Genomic DNA, 27,388 nt, shown 5'->3' on the forward strand with positions numbered 1-27,388 from the left:
GGGGAACGATGGGTGTGTGTGTGCTTCACTGCCCACATCCAGGGAAGCGCAGACTCTGCCCGGTGCCCTGGAAAGGGCTCTCGAATGTCTCTCACACCTCCCGTCAGCCAGCAGGTTTCATTTGGGACACACTTCGGGTGCTGGCTGAGTTCTTCAGACAGAGCAGGGGTAGCTGTGTATCCTGTTTTTCTCTCGCCCAAGAATATAGCATGTCATGTAACTAATTTAAATAATTTCTTCCTGGTTGAGCCTCATTAGGGACCCAGCTTAATGCTGGCCTGATTAGACCTGCTATTCGATGGTGGGCAAAAGGAAGCTGGTTTCAGCACGCACAGCAGCACAGGAGCAGGGTCATGCTGCTCTACTCCCTGGGGACCACCACTGTCCCCAGCTACGTCCCCACCACAGTCCCCAACCCCACCTCACGCTCCCCAGGCACAGCGTCACTCCACAGGCGGCCACTGCTATCCCCGCGCCGCTGGCCACCATCGTGAGTCACGGTCATGTGCCAGGGGCAGGGACGGTGACTGAACACTCCAACCTGTGTCCTTGACCTATTTTATCTGGGCAAACCCGTAACTGCTTTCCCAGGCTCTGTGCTTGAACCTTCTCCTACCCACGCGTCCCGTTATCAGCAGAAGGCGACAGCGCCCGTGCAAAGGTCCCGGTCACCAGCCAGGTGTCCCGTCCAGCCCCCGCAGGGAAGGGAAGCGACAGCGGCGGCGTGGGGGGGCTGTGGGGCCCAGCCCAGCCCCTGCCATGCCCGGGGGTCCCCGGTGGGGCCAAGGCTCTCCGGGTCCCATGCTGCTGACCCCGGCCCCGAGCAGGCTGTGGCTGCGTCCCGAGTCCCCCATGCCCATCCTGACCCCGCTGTCCTTCCTTGGCTTAAGCCCTGCTCAGCCCCGCTCAGCTGCGCTGCCGGGAAGCCCCCTCCCCACGGGCAGGGCCCGGAGCCCCGCGGGTCCTTTCCAACCTCAGGCTCCTCAGACTCCGCTCCGGGGCCGGGGCAACAGCAGTGACAGAGGCAGGGACAGCGACGTGGAGAGGAACAGGGGCAATGGCAGCAGCTGTGTCAGGGACAGGAACGGAGGCGGGAATAGGGATAGGGACAGTGGCAGTAGCTGGGACAGGGACGGGGCAGGGACAGAGACAAGAGCAGCAGCTCGGACAGGGACAGGAACAGGGCAGGACACAGACATGAGCAGCAGCTCGGACAGGGGCAGGACAGAGACAAGAGCAGCAGCTCGGACAGGGACAGGACAGAGACATGAGCAGCAGCTCGGACAGGGACAGGACAGAGACAAGAGCAGCAGCTCGGACAGGGGCAGGGGCAGGACAGAGACATGAGCAGCAGCTCGGACAGGGGCAGGGGCAGGACAGAGACATGAACAGCAGCTCGGACAGCCGCGATGACTCGGACAGGGCCCGGCTCCACCCGGCTCCCTCCCTCCGGCCACGCCCCCACCGTGGCCACGCCCCTTGGGCGGGCCCGGGGCCGTGACGTGCCCGCCCCGCTGGGGGCGTGGCCTGGGCCTCCCGTGACGTCACCGCCCCGCGGGGTGCGCAGCAGGTGCGGGTGGCGGCGCGAGACGCGCAGGGCGCAGGTACCGGGGCTCCGTGAGGGGCTGGGGGGCCGCGCCCTCACGGCTCGGCGCGGCTCGGCTGGGCTCGGCGCGGCTCGGCTCAGCTCGGCTGGGCTCGGCGCGGCTCGGCTGGGCTCGGCTCGGCGCGGGTGGGAGCTGCGGCGGGTGGGGGGGAGCGGGGCCGGGCGCGGGCCCGCTCAGGAGTGATGAGGAGGGGGAGGATGAGGAGCAGGAAGGCTCCTCGGGGCGAGGGGTCGGGCCCGTCCCGTCCCGTCCCTGGGAGCCTGCGGTGGGTGACCGCGCTGGGGACAGCGCTCCGGAAGGGTCGGGGCAGGAGGAGCCCAGTGAACCCCCCCCCAGGCGCGTCCCCCAGCCCGGGGGTCCCGCCCTGTCTGACAGCGCCGGCCATGCCATCGTTGTCCCAAAGGTGCCCTAAACAATCCCAGGCTGGCGCGGCGGAGCGGGGCGGGGGCTCCCGGCGCTGCCCGGCTGAGGCTGTTCGTGCACCGAGGGGCGAGAGGAGGGTGGGCGCGGGTGGTACTGATGCTGAGGATTATTTAGTGTAGAGCAAGAGGTATGGTAGCACTCGGAGTAAAAATAATAGTGCTGCATCGTGTGTTTAAAAGCCATTATGGTTGTCCTGGATTTATGTTTCCTGTTCCTATAGCTGAGGAGACCTCATTTGGATAATTAAATGTCATGGTGAAATAGGAGAATGAGGGAAGGAGAGCGCTTGTCTCCTCTCCTCTGCCACATGGATCTGCCACCCCTTCTGATGGCAGTGGGCAGACCCTCTCTGTCCGGGCTAGTGCCAAGAGCTGTCCCACTCACTCCAGATTCGTGTTTAGCTTTATCTGAAAGGAAAAAAAGAGGTGCTCTCTGCTTTTGATGCCTGTACTACAAGACGTGTGTGAGCAACCTGACTGTAAATAGGGTAAGTCTGGGTAAGGTAGTAAGTGTGGGTGAGTTATAATGACTGTGCTGAGCAGCTGCCTTCTCCTTGTGCTGTGTAAATACAGTGATAGGATACAAGGTGTGGGAAGTGCTGCTGTGCTGGGAAAGGGGTATTTCTCATCAGTTGCTTAAATAATAAGTGACTCTTCCTAGAAATTTTTGATTATGATAATAATAATATTACTGTATCAGGTAGACTGGGAAGGAGGCTGAAAACACTGAGACTTTATAAATTCTACTGATCGTATTTCAGTGCTTTTTGGGGACAGTGAGGGATTAATGTGCATGTTAGATAATAGTCATCTATTGCACAGGATAGTGGTTTTTACCAAGCACAGGAACTTCTGCAGCACGAAGTCTGTTTCACTCTGCCCCTTATTCATGTGCTATAAAGGCCATCTTTGTTAAATACTGATTCGTCATTCCCCAAATGGTGTGAAAGCTGTAACTGATAATCTGCAGAGGCTGGTGGGTGTCCTTGCAGCAGAGGTCGAAGAGGAGACTGTCGTGTAAAGGAGTGGCTCTGACATGGGTGGGGGCTCTGTGTGTGCTGAGTAGAACCTGCGAGGTGGTGCCCTGGCGTCAGTCAGAGCAGAGAGCTCTGCTGGTTTGCTGCCATGTGTCCCCCCAGGTCCATTCTACATTTAAAATGGGCAGTGGTTTGCTGCTCAGACAACCAGAGCTGTTCTGTGAGTGTAAGCAGAGATGTTCCTGCTCATAGCATTGCACCGGGGTGATGGAGAAGTACCTGGAGGGCTTTGTGTGCCATAAACAGAGGAGCTGCCTGTTCTCGGGGTAGTTCTATGCAGGATCGGATGAATATGTTACCTGATTTTTTTTTTCTACGAGGGCAGAGCAAGCTCGTATAACTCTGGATTTTCAATAAAACAGGTCTGCATTTCTCCTGCCCCCTGTTTGTGATCTGTGTGTGGCACAGCTGGAAGCTTATCAGGGGTCCCTGAAAACTTCTCATGGGAGCGGGAGCCTTGAATGAGCAGGTTCGCTCATTCGCTACTGTTGGTATTGATGTTTTCTACTCTCTGGGTTGCATATCCTGTCTTAACTTCCTGCTTCTGACCTCAAACCCAGTGGCTCAATGAGCAGAAAATAGCACTGTCATTTCTGGGAATAGGGAAAGATAGGAAGGAGCCCGAGTCATTCAAGCAGACGGTCAGTATTGCCAGGCCTGGCATCCTGCCGGCAGCAGCTTGGCTTCCCACAGGCAGCCTGGGAGCCTCCGAGCCTGCTCATCCCAGCATGGCTGCCTTCCCCAGGATTCGGGGTGAAGGGCTTGGCCTCACACCTGTGCTGAGGGGCAGGAAATGCTGGGCTACCCTCACAGCTGTATCCTGGGAGCTCTTCCCAGCTGGGATCCCCTTATGTGGAAGTGCCACCACTGTGCTGTCCTGGGAGGGAGCAGTGCTGTGCTCCAGTGCCTGCCCACAGCTGGTCAGAATTGCAGAGGGCTTTGAGGAACGGATCTCCTTGGAAGCATCTGGTCTGTTGCATTCCTTATGCCTGGCACCACCACTGCTGAACAAAAGCTGCTGTTTCTGTCACATATCAGAGAGAGAGATTTGCACACTAGGATTATAATGTCTTCTTGAGGTATTACTTGGTCTTACCAGCTATTGAGGGCAGTCCCCTGAAGTGTAGATGTTTTTCAGCCCCCAACAGGGTAAGACAGAGGCTTTTTTGGTTTGGTGACCACTGGTATGGGAGAAACTGCAGCCCGTGACAAGCAGACGTTAAAGAGGATTCTTGCATATGCCCTACAGGCAAAGAAAAGCATCATGGTAGAGCCACATGAAGGATATAGAAAAGCAGAAAAAGTGAGAAAACATGAAGGGGGCGGACAAATCTCAGTCTCATTCCATTTTCCAGCCTATCATGGAAATCTCTTTCTGACTAATGAGATCTCAGCTGTAGAAGATGCCTGTATTTCTGTCTGCACACAGCAACATAACCATGCCTTGGGAGCTGTGTGCTGCTGCTGGTGTGCTTCTGCTTGAGGTGCTAGAAAATCATCATGGGCTCGGGGTAGTATCTTCCACTTAATCCACCAGTGTTTCAGAGCTGGTGAAGTTATCCTGAAAGACTGCTGCTGTTCCATGGCTGGAATGCTGCCACACCACCATCTGAATAACATATGAATGTATTATCTGTGCTTACGAATTTTCTTGCCAGTCATACTGTTTGTTTCACATTCTCTTCTCAGTTAGACCAACAAAGCTGCTTGCTTCAACTATTATTTGCAGGTGTAGTTTAACCTGACAATCAGATGTTCTCATTGATTTTTTTGTTGTTGTTTTGGTATTTGTTGCATCTTAAAGCAGTCAATGCACCACTTTAACAGCAAGCTATAGTCATTATTTCTGGAATTATCTAAGGCAACATATACCAAGACTTGAACAAGAGCAGTGCATTCAAAAGCATTCAAAACCTGAAATCAAGATGTTGATGCTTCTCTCTGAAATGATTTCTGTGTAAAGGACTTTGCTTTTTGGTGGGTTTTGCCACAGGCACTGCTGTACCTGGGCAGAGTCTCACCTGGCATGTCAGCAACAAGTGCCGTGGCTGACACCACCTGAGGGGCTGTGAAGTGATGCTTTCCATCTTTGTAATTGTTAGTTCCTGGTGTTGAAGTATATGTTTCTAAAACCTTTCATCAGATGTCTGAAAAAATCGACAATTTTTCCCCATAAGGATGCAGTTCATGTCATAACAGTAGCAGGGCATTGGATTTGATTTCTTTTTTCCACTAATGCTTTTATTGTAGGAACTATGTCAGCTTCATACTTTCCTTCTGCCGTGTGGAACATGTAGGTAGACAGTGGGCAGCATATTGCAGGCAGTAAGTGATGGATAGTGTTTCTGAAGAGGTTTGTGTGTTAGTAACAATTCATGAGACACTGAAATTTGTTTGAAGAAGGAAAATCCTGGCATGGGTGTGGTGTGGGTGTGAAGGTACATTGATAAGAGTTCTGTGGAGAGCAGCAGGGGCAGATCTGTGACCGTGAAGCTCCGCAAAGGATGTTGCCTCTGAGGCAAAAACTGTCAGCATGACTACAGCCCTTTAGAGCTGATCAAATCCTGGTTTCTGAAACCAGGATCACCTGGAAATGGGCATATCCATTATGGTTTTGCCAAGAAGGAAGGGCAGATGATGGGACTGGGGAGCTGGGACAGTTCATAGGTACACCAGTGTCAGCCTCAAACATCAGTTAGGCTTTCCATTTTCACATATGGACAGGCTTCAGAACCCTGGAGGGCTTGGAGGACACCAGGAGGAGGGAATACCTGGCTCAGGAGGGTTAAATGCTTGTTCATCCAAACCACTGTTCAGTGCACAGAGCTGCCTGATCTGGTGGCTTCAGCCACATGAGCAGGTGCAGTTGTTTTGTGCAGGAAATGCCTGGCACCCACTCAACTAAATGTGAGGAAATGCCCCTCTTCCCAAGGACTGTGAGTGTCCTGGAGTCCAGGACACCTCTTAAGGAAATGGGCTTCAACAGAGGAGTGGGTTTTAGCTTTTCCTTTTACAGCACAAAGCTGGGCTTTTTGCTTTTGCCTAGACCTGTATTTTGGAAATTAAAGTAGTTTTGAACAGCTTTTGTCAGAAAAGGTGGGGGCAGCTCTTGTTCCCTCTCAGCTATTTCTCTAGGCTGATGGAGCTACCTGGTGAAATGGGAGGGCAAACCAGGGAGGAAGCTTTTCCTGGAAGCAAACCGAGCAAGAATGGAATCTCTTACAATTTATCCTTAACGTACCTTTCGTACAATCACTAAATGGAGCTGACAAATAAGCTGGTGAGAGGGAAACACAGAGCCAGTGCAATTTAAGAGCCACTTGTGCTCTTTTTCATTTGGATACTGTTCATATGAAATGTAATTTAAATGCTAGGCTGGTTGCCAGGAGCTGGATTGCTGATGTTAAATGTACTTTCCATTAGAGCTCTGTATTGGAAAACGACTTCCTAGCGCTGCAGGCATTGGAAGGGGTGGGTTATATCAGGGTGCCCCAGTTGTCCTTCTCAGGGTCTGGTCTCTCACCGTGCCCTCCATCTTCATCTGTGCAAAGACCAGCTGAATCAATACCTGCCATACCCAAAAGGTGATTCCTCCTGACTACAGCAGCACGAGGTGCAATGCTTCTCCTGCTGTCCTAAAAAACAAGCAACTTCTCGCCTTTAAATTCCAAAAATCTGCTAATTGCTTTTGGGTCGTTATGGGGTTTTTTTCCTGTGTTCCAGACTGCTGATTTCCTTTGGGTTTTTCTTGTTGGTGGTTTGTTTTTGGTTTTTTTTTTTAATTTACTAATCGCCCATTTGTTTTCATAGGGCTGTTTCTTGCACTGTTCCCTGTGCTAGAGAAGGTGTTTTGCCCTGTTTCAGTACCCTGGTTAGATTGTCCTCTCACCCCATATGCACAGCTCTTTATTTAATGGATTTTCTTGCTCTGGAGATTGGATTTGAAGGATCTGGCTTGCAGGCAGCTGTCCATAGGGATTGGTATTTCTTTGCAGGTGGATTAGTAGCTGTGGACACTTACTGTATAAAAATGCTCTCCTCAGTTTCGCCAAGGTAACAAGGTGCCAACAGGTAGAAGCAGATTCCTACTGCTCTCCAGTCATTTTGGCAATAATTATGGTGGCTGTAATTATTCTGACCTCAAGAGATGTTTGGGAGCGCCAGCCTTGTACGTGGCCTTTTGGAGGCGGGAAAAGGGTGAAACTGGGTCATTTTGGCAGGCTCTGAAGGGTCTTTGTTTGGGCATCCCTTGTGCTAACAGAAAAGCTTTCTTCCATCATGCTTCCCCTTATTCTCTTCATTCTTGGTTGTTTTTCTGCACCATGTTACCTTCTGACCAGAAGTCCTCCCTGTCCAGGCCCCCAGGCCGTGCCGCAGGGCTGCACATGCCATCTAAATTAGGCTTCCTGTTCCTTCCTTCCTAGTTTTAGAGGTGGCAGCTTGTGGATGGTGAGACATTCCCAGGTTGAAGCTAAGGCTGTTTTCAGAGGCTTGTGGCAGAGCCAGTGAAATGGTGGAAGAGACTGTGTGTTGTCACTTGGGTGAGCAATGTTGTGAGCTGTACATGTGCAGTGACAGGCTCTACAGGAGCTATTCCCACTTGGAAGGATCTTGCAGTTGCAATTAGTACAGTGCAGCTTGAGCTCTGTTTTTAGCTTGATGGATGGCAAGAGCTGCCCTGGGAGTGGGCTGGGAAAGGGGTGGGAAGCAGAAGACAGCTGTGGCACTGTGCAGAGAGAGTCTGCCTGCTTTCTCCTAGACAAATGGTGACACTAAAAGGCACAATGATGTCTGGAAAGAATAATCAAGGAATGGTGCAGGCTCTGTTGAAGCAGACAGTCTTCAGCTCAGGAGAGATGCCTGGAGAAAACAAAAAAGATAATAAATTCATGAGTGTGCTGGGAGAGGAGGATCAGGAGCAGTGACTGACTAGTTCTGTAGCAGCTGCCTTGGTTTGCTGGCCTTCTACAAGGCAGTAAATGTGAAGCAGTCAGAAGTTTTTTCAAAGTCTGATGGTGAAATCTGTTTCTCTAAGGATTGGTTGCCAAAAGGGACAGGTTAAATATATATGTGTGTGTGTGTAGTGTATGCAAAGCATTATAGTTCTGAACTTGCACCTTTTGCTAAACCTTAGCCAGAGCCAGGTTACACCTGTAGAAGGACTGATATTCTCACACAGGATGGTGCTTCTTGCCTGTTGGTGCCTCTGTGTGTACACACACATCTGGTGCTATGTGCATTCCCTATACGACCCCGTACTTCAGTGGCTTCTGGTTTGCAGACCTTTTGAGCAATGGTGCAGCCTTCTGGGGTGTGATAAGCAACTTGTTTAAAAATGAAACCCTGCTGTTGGAGTAGGGGAAATAATGTTTACTCAGCAGTGTAGAACAAATGAGTTTGAAGATGACTTAAGGAAACGATGTACTAATGAACTTGCTCCTTAGCAAAAGTACTAATGTGGTGGGGAGGAGGAATAGGAACGTGGTTTGCCATTCTCTTCAGATGGATTAGCAATTTCTCTGTTGTTAAGCAGCAACAGACGGGACAAATACTTAGTGACAGTCAAGGAAATCTCTTTGTTTGCTGGGTCTAGTACTAAATGAAGTTTAGCACTAGTGAGGCTGTGCAGGGACCATTGAGCTTTGTACCGGCTCTTCCTGCTGGACCTCCTGCAGCGTCATGGAAAACAAAGGGCTTCACTAATGGTTGGCTTCTTTCTTTTGAGCTTTGCTTCTGAGAGGTGCTCACTAGGAAACACACAGATATGAGTTCTGATGCAACCACGCAGGGGTTGGTCCTGGTTGCAGCTCACACAGAATTACCAGTTGGGGTAAGAACCCACAGCAAAGCTTGATGATATGTTTGACTAAGAGCTCAGGTATGTCTCTGAAAAGTATTTGCTTCATGCTGCAAATCCCTGCCATGCAAACACATACCCAGGTGAGTAAATAGAACTAGGAAGTATGTGAAATCATGTATGAGATCATGAGAGTGAAGGAAATCTCAGTGTTGTCACACAGTTCAAAAAGGGCGAGTAGGGGTGTGTGTATGTGTAGCAAGTACTGGCAGTGAAACTGGGGGACAAGGAAAGATTCTTTCCGAGAACTTAGGTTCCACAACTTCCTCCTGGGTTTGCTGAATACCTTGATGAATTCTTCAGGGCTTTCCTCACTCATCACAGACAAATCCCCAGTGGCTGCTGAGTGTTCATGCTGGACACGCTCTTTTATCTCTTGCCTAATCTCAGTTATGTTACTTTACCCTCAACCTGGAATATGCTCTTCTTAATCTCCATCTTTTCCTCTGTTCTGTTGTTCTGCTGTCTCTGCCCAGGCATCTGTACAGCTGTTAGTAGGCTCTGGCCAGTTTTCCCCTCAGTCCCTCTCCCATATCAGCAGGTGGAATCTCAGTCACTGCCTCCACTCCTAACCTTCCTCCTCTTCAAAAGCTGTTTTGACACAGCCAACATGGAGCTGGTAAACAAAGAGCACTAGTAATTCTTTCTTGTTCCCTATGCTGCCACTTCCCTGTTTGCTCAAGCCGTTGGATTTTTAACTCCTTCTCACTGTTTCACAGACATTTCTGCAGAGCTGCTGATGTGCAGGTGTTTTTGTTCATCCCCATGGCTGTTGGTTTTAACCAGGCTCTCATCTTACCACACTCTTTCAGGGGTTTCTGAGCTTTACCAGGCACACCTGATCCCCATCTCAGCCCTTTCTGCAGAGGTGCTTTGTTACCTGTGTGGTCCCACTGGCTCCAAAGGGATTCTGGCATGTTCCCATGCTGGATGCTTGCCAGAGGCCAGGCAGCCACAGGACAGGGAGCAGGCTCCCTGCTTAGCTAACAAAGGGAGTGAATGGCCAGTCCTGATGGAGAAGGGTGGCCCCTGGCAGTCCCATGGCAAGGGAGCAGTGGGGTGGCTGAGTTTGTTATCCACTGACTGAATCTGAGTTCACAGCCAGCTGAAGAATCACAGCATATGTTCAACCTTGCTTCAGCACTAAAATATCAATGATATTGAATGTGGATAAATGAATTGATGCATATAAAGGGACAGGAGGGAAGACTAACCTTCCCTGGAAAGGGTGGCCTGGGTTGATCGTCCTCTTGGGCAGAAGGACTTTGAAAAACTGAAGTAATCCATGTGAGTCTGCTGGAGCTGGACAGTGCTCATCAAAGCAAGCTAAGCCCCGAGGGTTCTTAAGGTTTATGAACAAAACATGGTCTGTTGTTTGCTGCCTTTGAAAGCCTAGTGTGTGTGTGTATATAAAAACACATATATTTGTAGCTAGGATGCTAAATTACACCCTTGAACAGAGAAGGGGAACATGGATGGAGAGGTTGTCCCCTGCCCAAGGAGCCAACATTGGGCTGGAGCTCTTTGATCTGGAACAGGGCATTCCCACATGCTCCTCCCTGGTTTGGTGCAAACCTAAATTCAGGAGGGTGACCTCCTGCAGTCACCCTGATGAAGCAGGAGTCAGTTTTCCACAAGGCAGGCAGCAGTGCCCTGGATCCCCTCGTGCCAGGAGCCAGCAGAGCAGCTGTGCATTGGGTCAGGGAGCCTGAGCAAACCAGGGGGTTCACAGGGTTGCCTGGGGCATGCCTGGGCTCCAAATGGTTACTCTGCCACATGCAGTGCTCTGTTGGTGTACACACACACACTCGCTCTGGCCTTATTCTTCCCTGGATCTTGCTTTTGGATGTTATTTTGGGATGATTTTCTGGGTTAGATGAGCATTAGTGGCCTGTTGTGTCCCAGTTCTCTAACTGATTGCATTGAAGTGAGTTATAGGGTTTGCTGCCTGCCTTTCCCTGCCTTCCTGAAGAAAGAATTTCCTTGCTAGAGACTTGGTGGGGGGGTTGCATTGCAGTGCAGTGGTTAAAGAGCCTTGAGTTAAGTGTGTGTTGTGCTTGTCTGTTTTAAAGTGACCAGTTAAGTGGTCTGGCTGGCCTAGCAGTGGGGGGAAAAAAACAAGCCATAAATAAAATTCCTGTAATCCCAGACATCGGTTAAGCAGTTAAAACTCTTGACAAAGCCATTAAAAGATGTCATCTGCAGGGTACAGCACTGCCTTAGCAGTTACGTGGGACAACTTCTTTGTGAGGGCAAGAGGAGGGACAGACACTGATCTCTTCACTCTGATGACCGGGGGCAGGACCCGAGGGAACGGCTGGAGCTGTGTCAGGGCAGGATTAGGTTGGATATCAAGAAAAGGTTCTTCCCCCAGAGGATGATTGGGCACTGACCAGGCTCCCCAGGGAATGGTCCCAGCCCCAGAGCTCCAGGAGCCCTTGGACAATGCTCTCAGGCACAGGGTGGGATTGTTGGGGTGTCTATGCAGAGCCAGGAGTTGGACTGGGTGATCCTTGTCCAGCTCAGCATGTTTGTGGTTCTGTGACTGTGCCTGGCTCGCACACCTTGAGGAGCGTTCGGGTGAATCCAGGTGAGTGACAGCTGCAGCCTGTGAGCCTCAAGGGCTCTCGGTGTCCTTCTGGACGGGACGGCGGCCCTGTTCCCTTGGAGCAGCCTCTAGATCCCAGGCACTGTGTGGGTTCAGCCGGGCTGGGTGCGGGGCAGAGCCCCGCGGTGCCACTTGGCATCGCGCTGGCGACCTTCGGGCAGGAGCAGCGTGTAAACAAGCGGGAGCCTTGGGATCCTTCCTTGGGGAGGGACAGCCGGCGCTCTGAGGTGATGAAACAGCAGGCTGTAAACAAACAGCTCGCTCTACGCTGCCAGGGACTGCGGCAGCTAAACATAGCCCCAGGGGCTGGGCTCGCCTGGCCTCTGCCCCGCACATCGCGCTGGGCTCCGGTGGTAGCGGTGCAAAGGTGAAATTCTTCAGGCTGCGTCAGCCAGAGCTCGCTGCCTGTGCCCATGGTCTCTGCTGCCCGTCCCCGGGGGCGCAGGGCTGAGCAGTCCGGCTGCTTGCCCATCCCAGTGCCATCCAAAGGCGATCCTGCTGGCCAGCCCCTCCCACTGCAAGCCTGGCAGAGGCAAGTTATGCTCCTGGTATTTCTCCCTGTGGCGTGTGGGAGGAGGTGTGTGGCAAAGGGGAACTGGTGACCCGTCTGCACCCTGTAATAGGGGAAGGAAATAGCAGGCTACCGCTGCTTCAGGCAGGAAGGTTCCTGAACGCGTAGGATATTAATATACACTTCTGTTTCTCAGACAGGGAGAAGCTCCAAAAGCCTAATGTAAGAAATGGTTTGCTTAGTCATGCTGCTTAGAGGTTCATTAAAGTTGCAGTATTGGGACAGTCTTGTCTTCTGATGGCTGTGCCATGAGTAATGCATGACATGGGTTTTATGAGCATCAACTCTCTGAGGTGTCTTTAGTGTTGCTTTTTGAATGATGCTGAGCCCAAGGCCCTAATTCCTTGTGGCTGCTTAATGATTCAGTTGTGTATGACTGGAAGACTACACAAGGTGCTGGGGTACAGTGTCATCAGGAAATTATTCCATACTGCCCTGCTCCAGAGTGCTGGTCTGGGTGCTTTAACAATTAGCAGAAGCGTAATGGACATTTGTGTTCACTCTTTCTCATGTCAAAGCTATCAAGTGCCTGGAACAGGCTGCATTTCTCTATGGTTTTCCTTTCCAATATTGACAGAAACATGAAGTAATCACTTCTAAATCTCTCTTAAAAGCATTTTAATCATGAGTGGAAGTAGAGGATTTTGCTTTGCTGCTGCAAGACTTAGGGTGAATAGCTGATGCATGACTGGAAAGCAGCATGCTACTACTGCTGAGCTAAACTCGTGTCACTTAGAGAAATCACTTCAACTCCATCCCTACCCCCGTGATAGGGTTAAAAATAAATTTGCTGCTTGACCAGGTATTTTGAAGTCTGTTTCTCACACAACGTAAGGCTCTCTGGAGAGCAGTCTGCAGTGGAACTCACACGGTTGTGGATGAGCAGACAAAAGCCAACCAGGTCTCCTGTTTGTTTCCTTCTTTTGCAGGACAGGTTCCGCATCCCACATGAGCTACGATAATCCTCCACCGTACCCCGGCCCGGGCCCAACTGCCCCGTACCCACCCTATGCACAGCAGCCGGGGGGCCCTCCTGGCCCCTACCCCGGCTATCCCCCTGGACCCACCGGGCCCTACCAGCCAGGCCAGCCAGGCTACCAAGGATATCCCCAGTATGGATGGCAGAACGCACCTCCACCTCCAGGACCGGTGTACGCAGATGGGCCGAAAAATACAGGTATGACCGAGCAGCCACGGCGTGACATTGGGGCACCTGTTTGCCTCACATGAGTACACGCTGACCTTGAAGTAATATGTTCACCAGCACCTGGCCCTAAAGGAGGCTGGTGAATGTATTGGAGGAGGTGGTGACTTGTTTGAAATAGCGGTTTTGTTTACAGCTCGTTTTGCTGCTCTCACAGTTCTCTCTCTGGTTGTTGGAGAATACTGCCAAACATCTTTCGTGCTGATCCCTCAAGGGAATCCTTATGCTGAGGTTGTTATACAGGCTTTAGATTTGCCACAACTCTCATTCCACCTGTCTCTTGTTTGATGAGTTTCAACCAAAGGCTGCACAGTTAAAGCTTATAATATTCAAATGTGCAGTTCGTACTGAATTAATGGACCTCGGTTTTTGTGAGCCCATCAGTATCTGTCCAAGTGATCTGCTCATTCCTGGGCATTTTGGTTTTTTCTGAAGTTATTATCATTCTGTGGAAAAACCCAGATTTCTGGGGAAGGGAGGGAGGATGATGCACCTTCCCTTGGCAGCTGGCTGGTCCATCTGTGTGCCGCGTCCCCTCAATATGGCACATTGGTATGCTCTGGCACCCACAGCTCTCCTGGGGCTCACTGCAGTGCTTGCTGCAGGCTCAGATTGTCAGAGGAGAGGCAGAGAAGATGATTAAGGGATGAGAGCTTCTCCTCCTTTCTGTGAGGAGAAGCTGAGAGAGGTGGACTGTTCAGTGGGATTGAACAGTCTGGTGTGGGTCTATCGAGAAGGCCCAAATTTAAGCAGTGAGCAATTGGTATGAGTGAATAAGAACCTGAATTGAGGGCAAATCATGAGTTCAACTTCCTCTGTAACAGAGTGAGAACCCTGCCTTTGAGGAGGAGGAGGAGGAAGCAGCAATGGTGATACTTCCCACCACTTCCATCACATGGAATCAAAATGTAATCAGGGTTTTCCCTGGGCTTTTGGGGTGGCTAAGAGATGTTTCTTAGTACTGGGCGGGGGAAAACTCCTTGTTTTCCATGTTGAACATCTTTGGTTGGTGCCAGTGTTGCTTTGCTGCTGTAGCCACACAAAGGGATGTGCTGGCAGAGGCTGAAGGGAGACAGGAACTGTTCCTTTGGACAGTCTGGCTTTGAGACAGTTCGGCTGCCTTGGAAGTTTGAAGGATCTCATATCAAACTGGATCAGGGAAGTGATGACACTGAATGTCCTCTGCTCTGCTCACAAACCTGTGGACCAGCACAAAGAATAGGCTGGCAAATTGGAGAGGACAAGTAGTGAAGTGTTTGAGTGTCTTGCACTGAGAGCCCAGGCTTGTTCTGCAGGAGGTTTGATTTTGTTAAGCCTAAGTAACACAAGTTCAGCTCTGCAGAAGCAGCACTCTAATCCATAAATCAAAAACCTTCTGGTAAGTCTTGTCCTTGAACTGCCTTCCCACAGCTACAGGTGGTCTCTGAACCCACCTTGGGAGCCTCTAATTAGCTCCACTGTTGCCGAAATGGATGTAAAAAAGTGATAGAATCACAGAATGATTTGAGTTGGAAGGAACTTAAAGATCAGCCAGTTCCAACCCCCTGCCATGGGCAGGGACACCTTCCACTATCCCAGGCTGCTCCAAGCCCCATCCAACCTGGCCTTGGACACTTCATGTGTGGGGCAGCCACAGCTGCTCTGGGCACCCTGTGCCAGGGTCTCACCACCCTCACAGAGAAGAATTTCTTCCCAGTATCCCATCTATCCCTGCCTCCAAGTCCTCCCCAGGGCTGCTTTCTCCACCCAGCCTGTGTTTGCACTTGTCATTGCCCCTACCCAGGTACAGGAGCTTCTGCTTGGCCCAGCTGAGCTTCACGAGGTTCACATGCCCCCACTTCTTCAGCCTGTCCAGGTCCCTCTGGATGGCACACATTTATTTTAAACACATTTATTAAGTCTGCAAAGTGAAGTCAGGGCTATAATTTTGCATTTCTCTGCAAAAGCTTTCTTTTTCTTCATTCTCCTTCTGTTAAACACCCTTTTTTTTCTCCCCTTGCTCCCTTTTGGCCAGTCTGTCAAACTGGAACCTGATCTTTGTCCTCTGAAGCTGTAAAAGAGCTTTCAATGGGGCTTTGTTTAAGAACCCCAGGAGTGTCTAATTGAGAGTGGATGTCTCTAAAAAAGCTATTTTTTTATAAATCTGTTACACTAATGCTATGTATCTGTATTGGTGTGGCTGAACTTCTAACATAAAAAACTGACATCTAAATTTAATCAAGGCATTGCAGTCAGCCTGGCTGGTCTAGCATGATTTCGTGTGGCTTCCTGTGGTGTTTCCAAACACTTATCTGGGAAGAGCTACTGCATGGATGCTTCCCTTTCAGAGTGGATGTTTTACTCTCCTACATGACTTTGCTTTATCTAATGAATTAAGCTACTCCAAGTAGTACATTAGTATTTCTGAATAAGCATGTGTCCACAGTGAAAATTAGGAAATTTGGTATACTTTAAATTTTATGCTTTACATAATCTTACTGTGTGGGCAAACTGCAAAGTGGGCTCTTATGTTGTAGATCGTAGCCCATGTGCTACTGCTAATGTGTGGAAGTAATTATTTATCATATTTTGGTCTTGAGTGGATCACACAGATGGAAATTATTACTGCTGAGCTCTCAAAATCTGATGGTAAAGTAGCATTTTATGGTGATGGTGTTTTTTCATCTTAATTTGTAGCCCATCAGGAATAGCAATGGACAAAGCCTGTCCACTCAGCCCTTGGAGAAGTAAAAAAACCTCACATGCCCCACTCTCTGTATTAAAGCTGCATCTGAGATGTAACAGGGAAGCAGCTTAACCTGGCTGCTGGTTCTGTCACCCACACTGCCCAGGAGCTCTGAGCCTGTTTCAAAGGCTGCTGGTGAAGGACTCCAGGCTGAGCAGCACTGGCCTGAGTCACATTGCCCATGTGTGCTGCAGCCACACCTTTCCCCACCCACAGCACCCATTTCTCTGTGTCCTCAGGAGGTGGGAGCTGTTAGCCCAGGCTGGAGACTTCAGCCCCTCTTGCTGGGGTTGTGCTTGGCAAGGGTAGGAAGGAAAGTTCTTGCTGTTCAGTGAGCAATGACTCCACTACAAATAGGTGAGAAAGGGAAGGTGTCACCACCTTTTCAATATGCCATTGAACTGGGGGACAAACCTAAGGGCTTGCTGGAGGAAGCTGCAGTCCACAACAGCTCTGGACAAGGAGAACACGTGTGTTCCCCTCTGGACTGTCTGTGCAGGATTAGCCAGCCACGAGGACATCTGGGGTGCAGAAATCAGCTTGTGGTTATGTGTTAAGATACAGTGGTGGTGGCCATATGACTCCCATGTGGCCACCCCCATACGACACCGTGGGACAGGGAGGTTGCAGCTGATCACAGTGTTCCTTGGCCCCTTCTCCCAGAGGGGATGGAGGCCAGTGTGTGCAAGCTTGCACCCCCTCAGAGTCACCCCAGCTACCTCAGGCCATGAAAGGCCTCAAAGCATGTTTTTTCTCCACATGAAGGAGCAGTGAACTGGAGACTCACTGGTGACTTGCTGAGGTGTCACAGAAGACCTCATGGTTTTATTTTTTTTGGATGGGTGGCTTTTAGGCTCGATCAGGTTACTGATATCAAAGTCTCCAAAGAAACCCCACTTCTTACATCTTGCAAGGGCTGGCAACTGACTTGGCTGTTGTTCATTAGAAATAAACAACTTGACCTTTGCCTTTAGAGATGATAATGTATATGCTGAGCCTGAGGGACGTTATCCTTAAGGGTGTGTGATTCAGCCTCCTAGCGCTGGGAACTGATGTGCTGATCTCTGGCTCCAGTTTTCCTGCTGCCCAGGCTGTGGGCTGTCTCCGTGTCTGTCCACACGAAGTCCATGTGGGTGTGAGCTCCTGGAACAGGGTAGACGTGCCACGTGGTGCTTGGTGTGGGTAGAGGGAAGCTGCCTGCACCAGGACAAAGCTGGGAAACACAGCTTTAGGAACGTGGTTCCTGTGTGCCGCATTGTGTAGGGAGCAGGTTCTTCTTTACAGCAGGGGCTTGCTTAGGAGGAGGAAAATATCTCGTTCCAGAAAATATCTCATTTCCCCACCAGTGTTTTCATTATTTGTTATCAACTAGCATAAGGAAACCACAGTAACTGGTGACTGCTCAGCTGGTGCTTTCTTGTCTGTGTAAATTAGAGGTGAAATGTAATGCAGCTGATTATGGTATACTTTCAAAAGAAGTGGAATGAGCCGAAGTATGAAGTGACATACTAATTTTAAAAGCAGAAGCTGATGTTAGCAATTTGACCAGCTTACTTTCTTCCCCCCTCCCTGTTGATACATGCCAATGTAATGGATGAGGCTATTCCATGCTGTGCCAAAGGGAGCCAGGCTCTGTCAGCAGGCACTGCGGGCAAACAGAGCTCAGCATTGCGTCTGAGCCATTGTACACACAGGGTGGAAATCTTGTTTCTGGAGGTTGATTACTTGTAGCAAAGCCGTCTGCGATAAGAGTAATAGTCACAGTGATGCTGTCTGCCTCCTAATGTTTGTCCAGCTGCAGAATAAACAGGTCACCTAGATACAGGCACTGCCTGCTGCTGGAGGGGTGGATGATTTTTCCTCTTTACCTGTCTCAGTGTGGAAAGGAGAGAATCAGAATCATTCTGGTGAGGCTTTCCAGTGCCTTTCAGTGGTTACCCCCTTGCTTCCCAAACTATGTGGAGCTGAGCCTTCCCCAGCAGGAGTTAATTTGGAGGACAGGCTTTCTGTCTGTTGACCCCTTTCTAAGTAGTCTGTTGGAACATTTAGTTTAACTGTTCCTGTGCCTTCAGGAGCTGCAACTCCAGATGCTGGAATCCTGCAAAAAAAAAAAAAATCTTATTTGGCAGTTGTCCTCTTATCTGCTTCTCATTCCTTAGTGTGCTTTAAAACCCAGCGTTCTCTCCTCCAGGACTGCTGTATCATCCCTCCCTCTGTCCCTGGCTGCACAAACAGCAGGGGCTGTTGGCTGGCAAACAGTGCAGTCGTGGGGCTGCTGTCTCACCTCACCTTCACTGCTTTTCACCCTCAAGGAGGGAGTAATCTGATAACAACCTGATGCAAAGAAAATTATTCCCAATTCAGGTCCAGTATCTGAAAACAAGCTGCAGACAAACTGGCCTCAGGAGGCCAAGGCTGACAACACCGTGGGCTGAATTTAACAAGGCTGCTGTTGCAGTCGTTGTCAGCTGGGCACCAGGCTGGGTGAGGAGCAAATCATGCACGGCCTTTTCCCAGCACTGCAGACACTGCACAGACTGTGGTACTTGACCCTGTGGGGCTGCACAAGGAGGATCTCACGGGGCCGTGTTCTCTTTGCTTTAAATTGGGCTTTGTCCCTCTCCTGTCGGTCACCCAGAACACGCTTGCAAGACCTTTGTAAGATGAAGTTTGTGCTCTGTGAATCCCTCCAAGCCAGGTGTTGTTTAACTCTAGGACTGATGCTGGTTTTCAGTGTAAGCACTGACACAGGCTGAGGATTGTGCTGTTCTTAAGCCCTGTGGCTGACTAGGTTAAAAACATCTCCTTGCTTTAACAGTAAATTAAGATTTTACTGATTTAAAAAAATGTTAGAGGAAGTTCTCAAAATCTGTACTTTTGGGAGATGTCTCATCTGTTGTAGTCTAGAAGGGTCTGAAGCCCTGAATTATTGTACATTTGAGCTGAGGGATAGGTTTTTTTCTCATATGACATGTGTCCTGTGCACTTTCTAACCTCTGTGCTGGGGTTTGTAGTGCTTTGGAGAGCTGGCTGATGCCTGCTGACATCCTGCAGAGACCTGAACACTCAATACACAAGGTGTGCTGGTTCCTGTAAGGAATGCTTGTAGCCCTGCCTTTTAGAGGTGTTGAATCCTTCCCAGGCACATTGATACGCCATAAATGCTGATTAGTATCACTTTTGTTATCTCAAGGATCGCACATCCCTCTGTGTTCAAGTGAGGCAACAACATCTTTTCCAGCCCTGAGCTCAGCTGCAAGAAAATCTTCTGCATGGTTCCTGCTGAGCCCTAACCCGTGCCTGGTGCCCAGACTGGTGCGTGAGAGGGGAACAGCTTTGCCCAGTGCAGCGTTGGCTCTGGAAAGTGCTCTCTTGGCTCACCTGCTCAGTGATTTCCCTGAAATGTGTGGCCTGTTCAGCTTCCTGAAAGCTGAAACAGCTCTCTAGGGTGAGCGTCAGAACTGCTCAAACTTACGGGAACAGAAAGGCAGGAATTTTCCAACTCCTGAACCCAGGCGTGTGGCCATGGAAAAGGGCAGGTCTGATACCTGTGTGAGCAGCTGTACATCAGTCGTTTCTGCTTGAGCCCAGGCTGAAATCTGGGCTGGGTCAGCAGCGGCTGTCTGGTGGCAGAGGGGATTTGCAGGTGGAGCTGCCTGTACTCCGTGGCATTTTCATTCTGTGACACTTGGTTTCTGCTCGGGTGGCTCTGGCAGAAGCCATTTGTGTTTGGAGCTGGGAGTTGTGAAACTTGTCCTGAGCATTTTGAAGCTTTGGAAGATTCTTGCTTGAAGTGGGCTATTGAATTTCCATCTGGCTGTGGTATCTGTTTCAGGAGTGTACTGAGGTATTTCCTGAAATCTGAGTGTGGTGTTGGTAGAGACTGTGCACACAGTGAAAGCCTCTGGGCAGGAAGGAGTTGGGGGGCTGGAAAATAACAGGCCTGAAGCTGTTAGGCTTGAGCAAATACCCCCAGAGAGGAGAAAGAACAATTAAATGCTTTCCTTGCCAAGGGAGTTAGATCTCATCTGTGCCCAGGCTGTGCCCTGGAGAGGCCTGGTGCAGAGAGCAGCCTTGGTGGCAGCTCATATGAAAGTTTAGTCCCTGTTCCCCAGTCCTGAAATCTCTTCTTCCACACTTGCTGCCTGTGTGGGGTTTGTTTCAGGACAAGTGGATGTCTGGGAGGTCATGGCTGGGTGTTCCTTCCTTTTGCAGCTCTGGGTCTGCAGACCAGAGTGTGCACCTCAAAGATGGCTCTTGGACATTTGACTTCCAGTCACTGTCACTTCTGCATCCATTGGGTGTGCTTGTGCTGACTTTCCCTTCTCTGGCCTCCATCCTGAACAGAAGAGCTTTCCAAGGACCTGGGTGAGAATGGTTTGAAGGTAAAAGCAGATGCACAGGCTGACCTGACTTAGCATCTGCTTCAGGCAGCACAAAATCATTCCAAGCGGTGGTGAGCAGTTTCCTGCTCGCTGAAGAAGTGAAAATAAAGCTCTTGGTGCAGAAGTGGCTTGTGATAAAACCCACTTAATTGACAACTGGGAAGAGGCTTATGGGTCCCTTCTCTGCTGTGCACTCCCTCCCAGATGAGACTCTGGTATTAACTAATACTCCTGCTCTGACCAGCTGTTCCCATGGCAAACAGCCATTCTGATGGCACAGGAAGGGAGGGTTTTGGGGCTGCAGTGACAGTGATTGTAAACTACTTACTGCTGCTTCCTCTCATGTGCCCCAGGCCTTGCCTCACAGCCAGGAGTGCAGGTGAGGGGTCTGTGCTGGCACACAGATGAGCTAAAGGAAAGTAAACTTCAGGGCAATGTGATTTGAGCCCTCCCACCTTAAGAGGAGGGGAGTCCCTGCAGCTGGTGGAGGCTTTGCTCTCCACCTCCTGCTCCCCACAAGCTGAGCCTGCCCCGTGCTGGCTTCTCTGTGCCTGGATGTCATTCCTGTCATACCTGAAATGCCCAGGCAAGGGCCTGGCCCCTGTCATGTGCAGCAGGACTTCTAGGAGAGCTTGTGGAGCTCAAGGGCTCTCAGGCACCATCACTACCCCCATGTAGGTAAGTTGGTACCTTGACAGTGATGTCTGTATGCGGGCCCTGGGAGAGGATGGACTGGTTCTGGCATCAAAGCCAGTGCCCTTGCACTGCAATCCTTGTAGACCCAGTAAAGCACTGCAATAAGGGGCATTGCAGTCTAAGCTCACCATTTCAGTTTATGCCAAACCGGGTGAAAAGTACAGCTCATTCCTCTCCCTCATGGAGCTAATGATTAACGTATCAATTAGGTATGAGAAGAAACAAAATGTGTATGCTTAAGATAAAGTCGACTGTACATGAAATAAGAAGGTATTGTAGTATTTGTTTTAAAAACAAAGTGGGAGTTATTTGCACTGGTTTGTGCAGGCCACTGCTGTGTGATTACAGGGAGTGATTACAGGAAAGGCTCACCCCGTTTTCGGGGTAAGCATGATTCATTGTGCTCTACACTCTGAGGCTGATTAGGAGGTGGGAGGGTCTCTCAGCTTATACCTTCTCCCATCCCGTTTTAGACAAAACAACGAAACCATCAAAACCGGAGCCTAGAACTGAGTGCTGTCTAGTGCCTCCAAGAGAAATCACCCTTGTTTCTCTTCTGTTTGTGGCCACCAGGCTTCTGCTCATAATGGCGAGGACCCTTTGTGCTGGAGGTGGTTGGAGTGCCCAACCTTGGCTAAAAGAGAGGCACAAAGCAGCTGATGAGGGTCCCCAATAAGGCTTGCCACAGAAAACTGGGTGGCTTTAGCTTGGAGGCACTCAGGCACTGAGGAATCTCACAAAAGCCACGATTCCCTTCACTGGCAGATTGTGGATTGGGTTTTGTTGACAAAGGTATCCCAGCAGAAGATCTGATGTCTGTCAATGGAATCCTGCTGGTTGCAGTCAGCTGGGAAGCTGTGGGGGGACTTGGCATCAGTCATGGGCTGTGCAAGACTTCCCAACAAAATGCTTTTAGGAGGTTTGGATACGGAGTTCGGGGGTTGACACGGCATTTGTACAGCACTACTGCATGGCCTGGGAGGAGTGGGTGAAGGTGCCACCACATGCTCTTGATGTCCTCGGGTACTTGTGTCACTCTGTAAGTGCTCTGAAGCCAGCGTTCAGGTGTCCAAAATGAGCAGATTGGTGTAGGGTGTGTCCAGCTCAGTGAGAGGCTGGGCTGGGAGCAGTTCATCCAGCCTGTCTTTGAGCTGGTTGGTAGCTGTAGCTGAACAGCTGACCACCCTTCAGCTGTTCTGCTCCTCTTCTGTCCTCTGCAAGCCCCACACCCAGATCAGAAAAGCTGTTCAGCATTAACGCTGTGTATCTGTGGTTAAAATCTCTCTGGCAATTTGTGTGGTGCAGCGACAAAGCTGCAACTCCTGAAGCGTTGATGTGGCTTCAAAGAAAGCCTCACAAACTGTGAGGGAGGGGTGGCTGTCTCTCTTCAGAGCATTGCCCAGGTGCTCTCCACGTGTGAACGTGTCCAGTGTTGATGGTGTGCACACTCAGACCACAGCAGTGGTTGCAGCAGCTCCCGTGAGCTGGCAGAGGCAGAGCTGCCCTCGAGACTTGCTCTCCTTGGAGAGGAGCTCTGCAGTGGAAGGCGGCAACTTCTCAAATGTGTTATTTCAGGTGCTATCTTTGGGGCATTCCTTGAACTTGGAAGGTGAGCGGGTTTGCTGAAGTACAACAGCTGCCTGCCATGGGGGAAGACCACAGCTTTTTTTTCAGAGGGTTTCTGCCAAAAGGTGCTTTTGCCACAATGTGCTGTTGGTTTAAGTGGCTTCCAGCTTTTCGCAGAAGTGAGGGAACAAACGTGAGTGCTGTTTCACCGTTTCTAACAGAAAGGCTCACCCCAAACCCATGGTGAGTCCTGGAAAGGTCTTGGCATGGCTGCTGTCCCTTGCCCTGTCCCAGTCCTGCCCCCAGCTGTTAGTGGGCAGCTGTGCCTGGTCCTTCGGCTGGCTCCGGGCAGCCCCTTCCAGGACAAGGCACAGCAGCAGTGCCAGAGGGCTGGCTGGCAGGGACAGGAGGTGATACCCACGGACGCTGTGACCCCCTTGTGCAGAGGCAGCGTCCAACATGAGTTGGCTGAGCAGCCGTGGTGAGAGCACCCGGCTCCCTCTGCCCAGGCCCAAGCCTGGGAAAGCCATTCCGTTTAATATTTCAGCAAGCGTTGCATAACAGCACCTTGTACATGCCTTGAACGTGCTTTGTTGGCATGTCCCTGACACTTGGCTGTAGCTTAAAACTTCTAATGGATTAATCATAAATACTTCAGGCAAACACTTCTTGCATCTCTGCAGTCCTGGACAGCTGATTGTAACTGACAAGGGGCAGCCTCCTTCTGCTGTGTGGATCTGGATGTCTCAGGGCACTGGAGCCCTCAGTTTTGGGTATGGCAGTGCTCTGGCAGCAGCAATCCAGCTCGCCATGGCTCAGAGGTGGGACAGTTTGAATGGCAGCCTGGCAGCTGGTTGGAAGCCAGGGCTGTGTCAGGGCTCCAGCACAGGGATGTCACCATCTTACACAGGACTCTTGGAGTATTTGGTGGGTGTTTTGCCTCCACTGATCATAACAGGACCTTCTTAGAGCAAACAGATGCACCAAAGAGCTGCTTGTTTAGAGCTCCTGGATCCACCAGGAGAATAAAGCCCAGACCGAGCCCCTGGGTCACCTCTCCATGCAGAACAGGCAGTGGACAGAGCTGCTGACACGCTGCCGTGTAAGGTTGAGGCTCACAAGCCTCCATGTTCTCCTTGCAAGTCTTCCAGGCATGGCTTTGAGTGCAGGTTTGGGGCTGTGTGAGGTGAGAAGGGCCTGGCCAAAGTCCTGTGTGCCGTGGGATGTATTCCCCTTGGGATATGATGGGATGGGTCCGTGGTCCACCCTTTCAGAGGGATGAAAGAGGCAGCCAGGGTGCCGGGCTCACAAGTCATGGACCTTGTTCTGCACTCCTTGCGGGTGTGGCAGGGGCTGGCCCTGGGCACAGCCCTGCCCTGGGCTGTGGGGAGGAGGTCGTGCTTCCCCTGGCAGCAGCACAGGCAGCCAGGTTTCCGTCAGGTCCTGCTCTGCTCCTGCTGGGAGGTGCCAGCCTGGGCCCTGGAGGGGCGGGCAGGGACAGCAGCTCCTGAGGGAGGAGAGTGCGTGGCACCTCTCCTGCTCCGTCACAGCACTGCCACCTCTCCTGGGGCTGAAGGGAGAAGAATGTACACGCTGACATTCCTGGGGCAAGGGCTGCAGCTGCTGTGACTGAGTGGCCAGAGGGAAGGGGGACAGCAGTGCTGTGCTGATGCCGTGCAGGGGCTCCCCTAGAGCTGGGCTCTGCCTGTGCAGAGGATGTCCCTTACTACCCTTGATGAGAGGGAGCTGCCTGAGGCTCGGGCACAGCTGTCCGCAAGCACAGACGTTTGGGGGGTGCTGGACTCTCCCTCTCTGCCTCCCTTGGTGGTGTCAGAGTTCTGGCATTGTGTAAGCTGGAGCACATCCTCCACCCATTGCTCTGCAGAGCTTAAGGAGTGACTGGGGAATGGTTTCCCGAGCACAAAGCAAGCCCGTGGGAGGGCCAGGGCAATGCCATGAGCTGTGTCCTGCCCAGGCTTCTGCCTGCCAGCACTAGCTGCCTGCCTGGGTTGGACTCCTGTGTGAGGGCACGTTTCCTGCACAGACCACAACGATCAGACCCAAGAAAGCTGTCAGGAAGGACAGTCACCTGCCTGCCCTCAGACTGATGCAGGTCTGGGTGTGACAGCCTGGGCTCAGCGAGGAGGAACCAAAGATAAACTGCTCCTGTCCTAATGGGCCTCAGGAGCTGGCGCAAAGAGCAAGCAGCACACTGGCCTCAAGTCGGAGACCCTGCCTGGAGAGCTCCACCCAAACCTGGGGCTCCCTCCTGTGTGCTCAAGCAATTGGCAGTGTGCAGCAAATCCCCACAGGCTGCCAGGAGCCTCGGGGCAGGGATGGTTTCTGTCCATGAGGCAATACCTGGAGCGTTGGGGCACCTGCCCCTTGGCCCGTGAGGTGTCACTGCACTGCCGCCTCCTCGCCTGTGCCTCGGGCGCTCAGCTGACAGGGCTGGCAGTCCCCTCGCATGCAGGAGGGACACAGAGCCGGAGCAAGGACTGGTCCCTGTCCAGGACCTGTCATCCTAGGGAAGGAGGCAGTTCTGTGTGTGGTAGGGCTGGAGCAGTTGCTGGGGAACAGCAGTGCTAGTCCCAGCGGACAGGCTCACAGGCTGCAGCGGTGCTTGCAGCTGAGGGAGCTGCCACCTCCTGGAAAGCTGACCTGGGGGCTGGGCCACACCTGGTTCTTGTCCTCTTCACTGCGTGTCGTGACTGCGCACGGCAGTCACAGGCAGGCTGCTGCTCGGACTCACCAGCCCCTCTTGCCCGCAGTGTACGTCGTGGAGGAGCGGCGGAGGGACGACACGGGCGAGAGCGCCTGCCTGACGGCGTGCTGGACCGCGCTCTGCTGCTGCTGCCTCTGGGACATGCTGACCTGACGCCGCTGCCGCTCGCCGAGCGCTATGCAGGCTCCCCACTCCTGTCCCGACTTCTTTCTGTTACTGTAATCAACGCTCTGCTTTGCACAGCCACGAGTTCCCGTCTGTCCGTCCTAGCGCCTTGTCGGGGTGGGGGGTGCACTCCTTTATTTTAGTAAAGGAAAAAAAAAATCCCTTTTTAACATTTCTAAGACTTTTGTTGTAACTTTGAAGAATGTGCTAATGGTGTATTTCAGCCAAAGGCATTCTGATGAAATGTATATTTACCAGTTGAGATTTTCCTAGCCCTAGAGACGAAGACGTACGCAATAATTAAAGCCAACAGTTGATTTTCTTCACTAGGTCCCGGCTGTTTCAGTAAATCTGTCTGCAGGGTGGGTGTTTATTCCCCATGGTGCTGTCTGTCTTTGGTCTCCTGTGGGCACTGACTCTGTCAGTGGGAGTCCTTGGTATGGCACCTCCAACCCCCTCATCCCACACAGGGCAGCACAGTCAGGTTTTTATCCTGTGGGTCTGGCCAGTCGGGTCCCCTTCTGGAACCAGGGCCCTCTCCAGCAGCTCCTGGGACAGCAGAGCTGGGAGAAGCACAGGCTGAGCTGCTGTGTGTGTGCACCAGCAGCTCCTGGGGAAGGGCTGGTCCCAAGCTGTGATCCCTCAGCCCGCGCTGCAGAGCCCCGAGGGTTGTGGGAGGTAAATTAATGGGTAAGAAGAGACAAGCCATGGATTAATCTAGTGCTGAGGATTTAGAGCTGAAGCTGTTCCATGGCACGCCTGGCCAGAAAAGGGATAAAAAGCTTTACTCTGCAGAAAAGTGGGGAAAACTTGCTGCTGGTTCCATGGGGGATGTGTCCCACCCTGCTGCTCCCCCAGCCTTGGGAGCAAAGCTGACCCTGGTGTCCTGACACACACTGGCATTGTGTGGCACTGCCTGGAGATCACCCAGGGATCTCGGATCTGTCTGCAAAGGGCACTGCACTCTCTGTCCCTTGGTTGTGCAGCCCAGGTGCTCTGTACAGCTCCACTCTGGGCTCAGCAGTGCAGTTTGGGGCTCTGGTCTGGGGCAAGCTGATATGTCTGGGGTTGCAATCCCCTCTCCCCAGGAGTCTTCGTCTGGGGGCTGCCCCTCTGCAGCCATAAGCTCGGGTCTGTGTCCTGGTTCCTAGAGGTCCCTGCCCTGGGAATGGGCACTGTCACCTTCCCTGTCACTGCACCTCCTTGGCAGCTGTAAGGAATCAGGAGCAGAGTCCCTGGCTCGCCCTCCTTGGTGGGGGGAAGGAAGTGGAGCGTGTGACTGCCCTGTGCCCGTGGCCCTGCCGGGGCGGTGCAGCCACAACCCCGTGTCTGTGGGACAGCGGCTGCAGCTGGGGCCATGTGTGGTGAGCCAGGTGACACGGCTTGGGAGCCTGGGGCAGCGAAGGGCCAGCCCAGAGTGTGACAGCCCCCGTGTGCCTATGGGATGGCAGCCCGGGGGGTCGGCAACGGGACCTGGAAACTCCCAGCTCCGGGAGCCTCTGGAAAGCGCTGGGGAGAGCGGCGGGGGCCGGGCCGGTGCGCTGCCCAAAAGGGCCACACGGTGGCGGTGTCCGGCCGCGCACCGCCGGGGCTGCCGGGGCAGGCGGGAACGGAGCGGGATCGGCGGGAACGGAGAGGGATCGGCGGGAACGGAGCGGGATCGGCGGGAACGGAGCGGGACAGGGAACGGAGCGGGATCGGCGGGAACGGAGAGGGACAGGGAACGGAGCGGGATCGGCGGGAACGGAGCGGGACAGGGAACGGAGCGGGATCGGCGGGAACGGAGCGGGACAGGGAACGGAGCGGGATCGGCGGGAACG

At 52.0% G+C, this 27,388-nt stretch overlaps 1 protein-coding gene across 3 annotated transcripts; it reads left to right on the forward strand.

The window, feature by feature from the left end:
- Positions 1-1,527: 1,527 nt before the first annotated feature.
- On the forward strand, positions 1,528-25,897 carry CYSTM1 (cysteine rich transmembrane module containing 1). Of its 3 annotated transcripts, none has more exons than XM_082291180.1 (3): positions 1,528-1,604; positions 13,032-13,279; positions 25,450-25,897. In XM_082291180.1, exons 2-3 carry the CDS (start codon positions 13,051-13,053, stop codon positions 25,554-25,556), a joined length of 336 nt encoding a protein of 111 aa, XP_082147306.1. In that variant the 5' UTR covers positions 1,528-1,604; positions 13,032-13,050; the 3' UTR covers positions 25,557-25,897. The 3 variants fall into 3 exon arrangements, with proteins under 3 accessions (XP_082147306.1, XP_082147307.1, XP_082147305.1); XM_082291181.1 differs by having other exon boundaries at positions 1,566-1,600; XM_082291179.1 differs by lacking the exon at positions 1,528-1,604 and adding an exon at positions 11,955-12,063.
- Positions 25,898-27,388: the final 1,491 nt, after the last annotated feature.

The sequence above is a fragment of the Coloeus monedula genome (assembly GCF_965178545.1).
Source record: "Coloeus monedula genome assembly, chromosome: 15".
In the NCBI taxonomy this organism is placed as follows: Eukaryota; Metazoa; Chordata; class Aves; order Passeriformes; family Corvidae; genus Coloeus; species Coloeus monedula.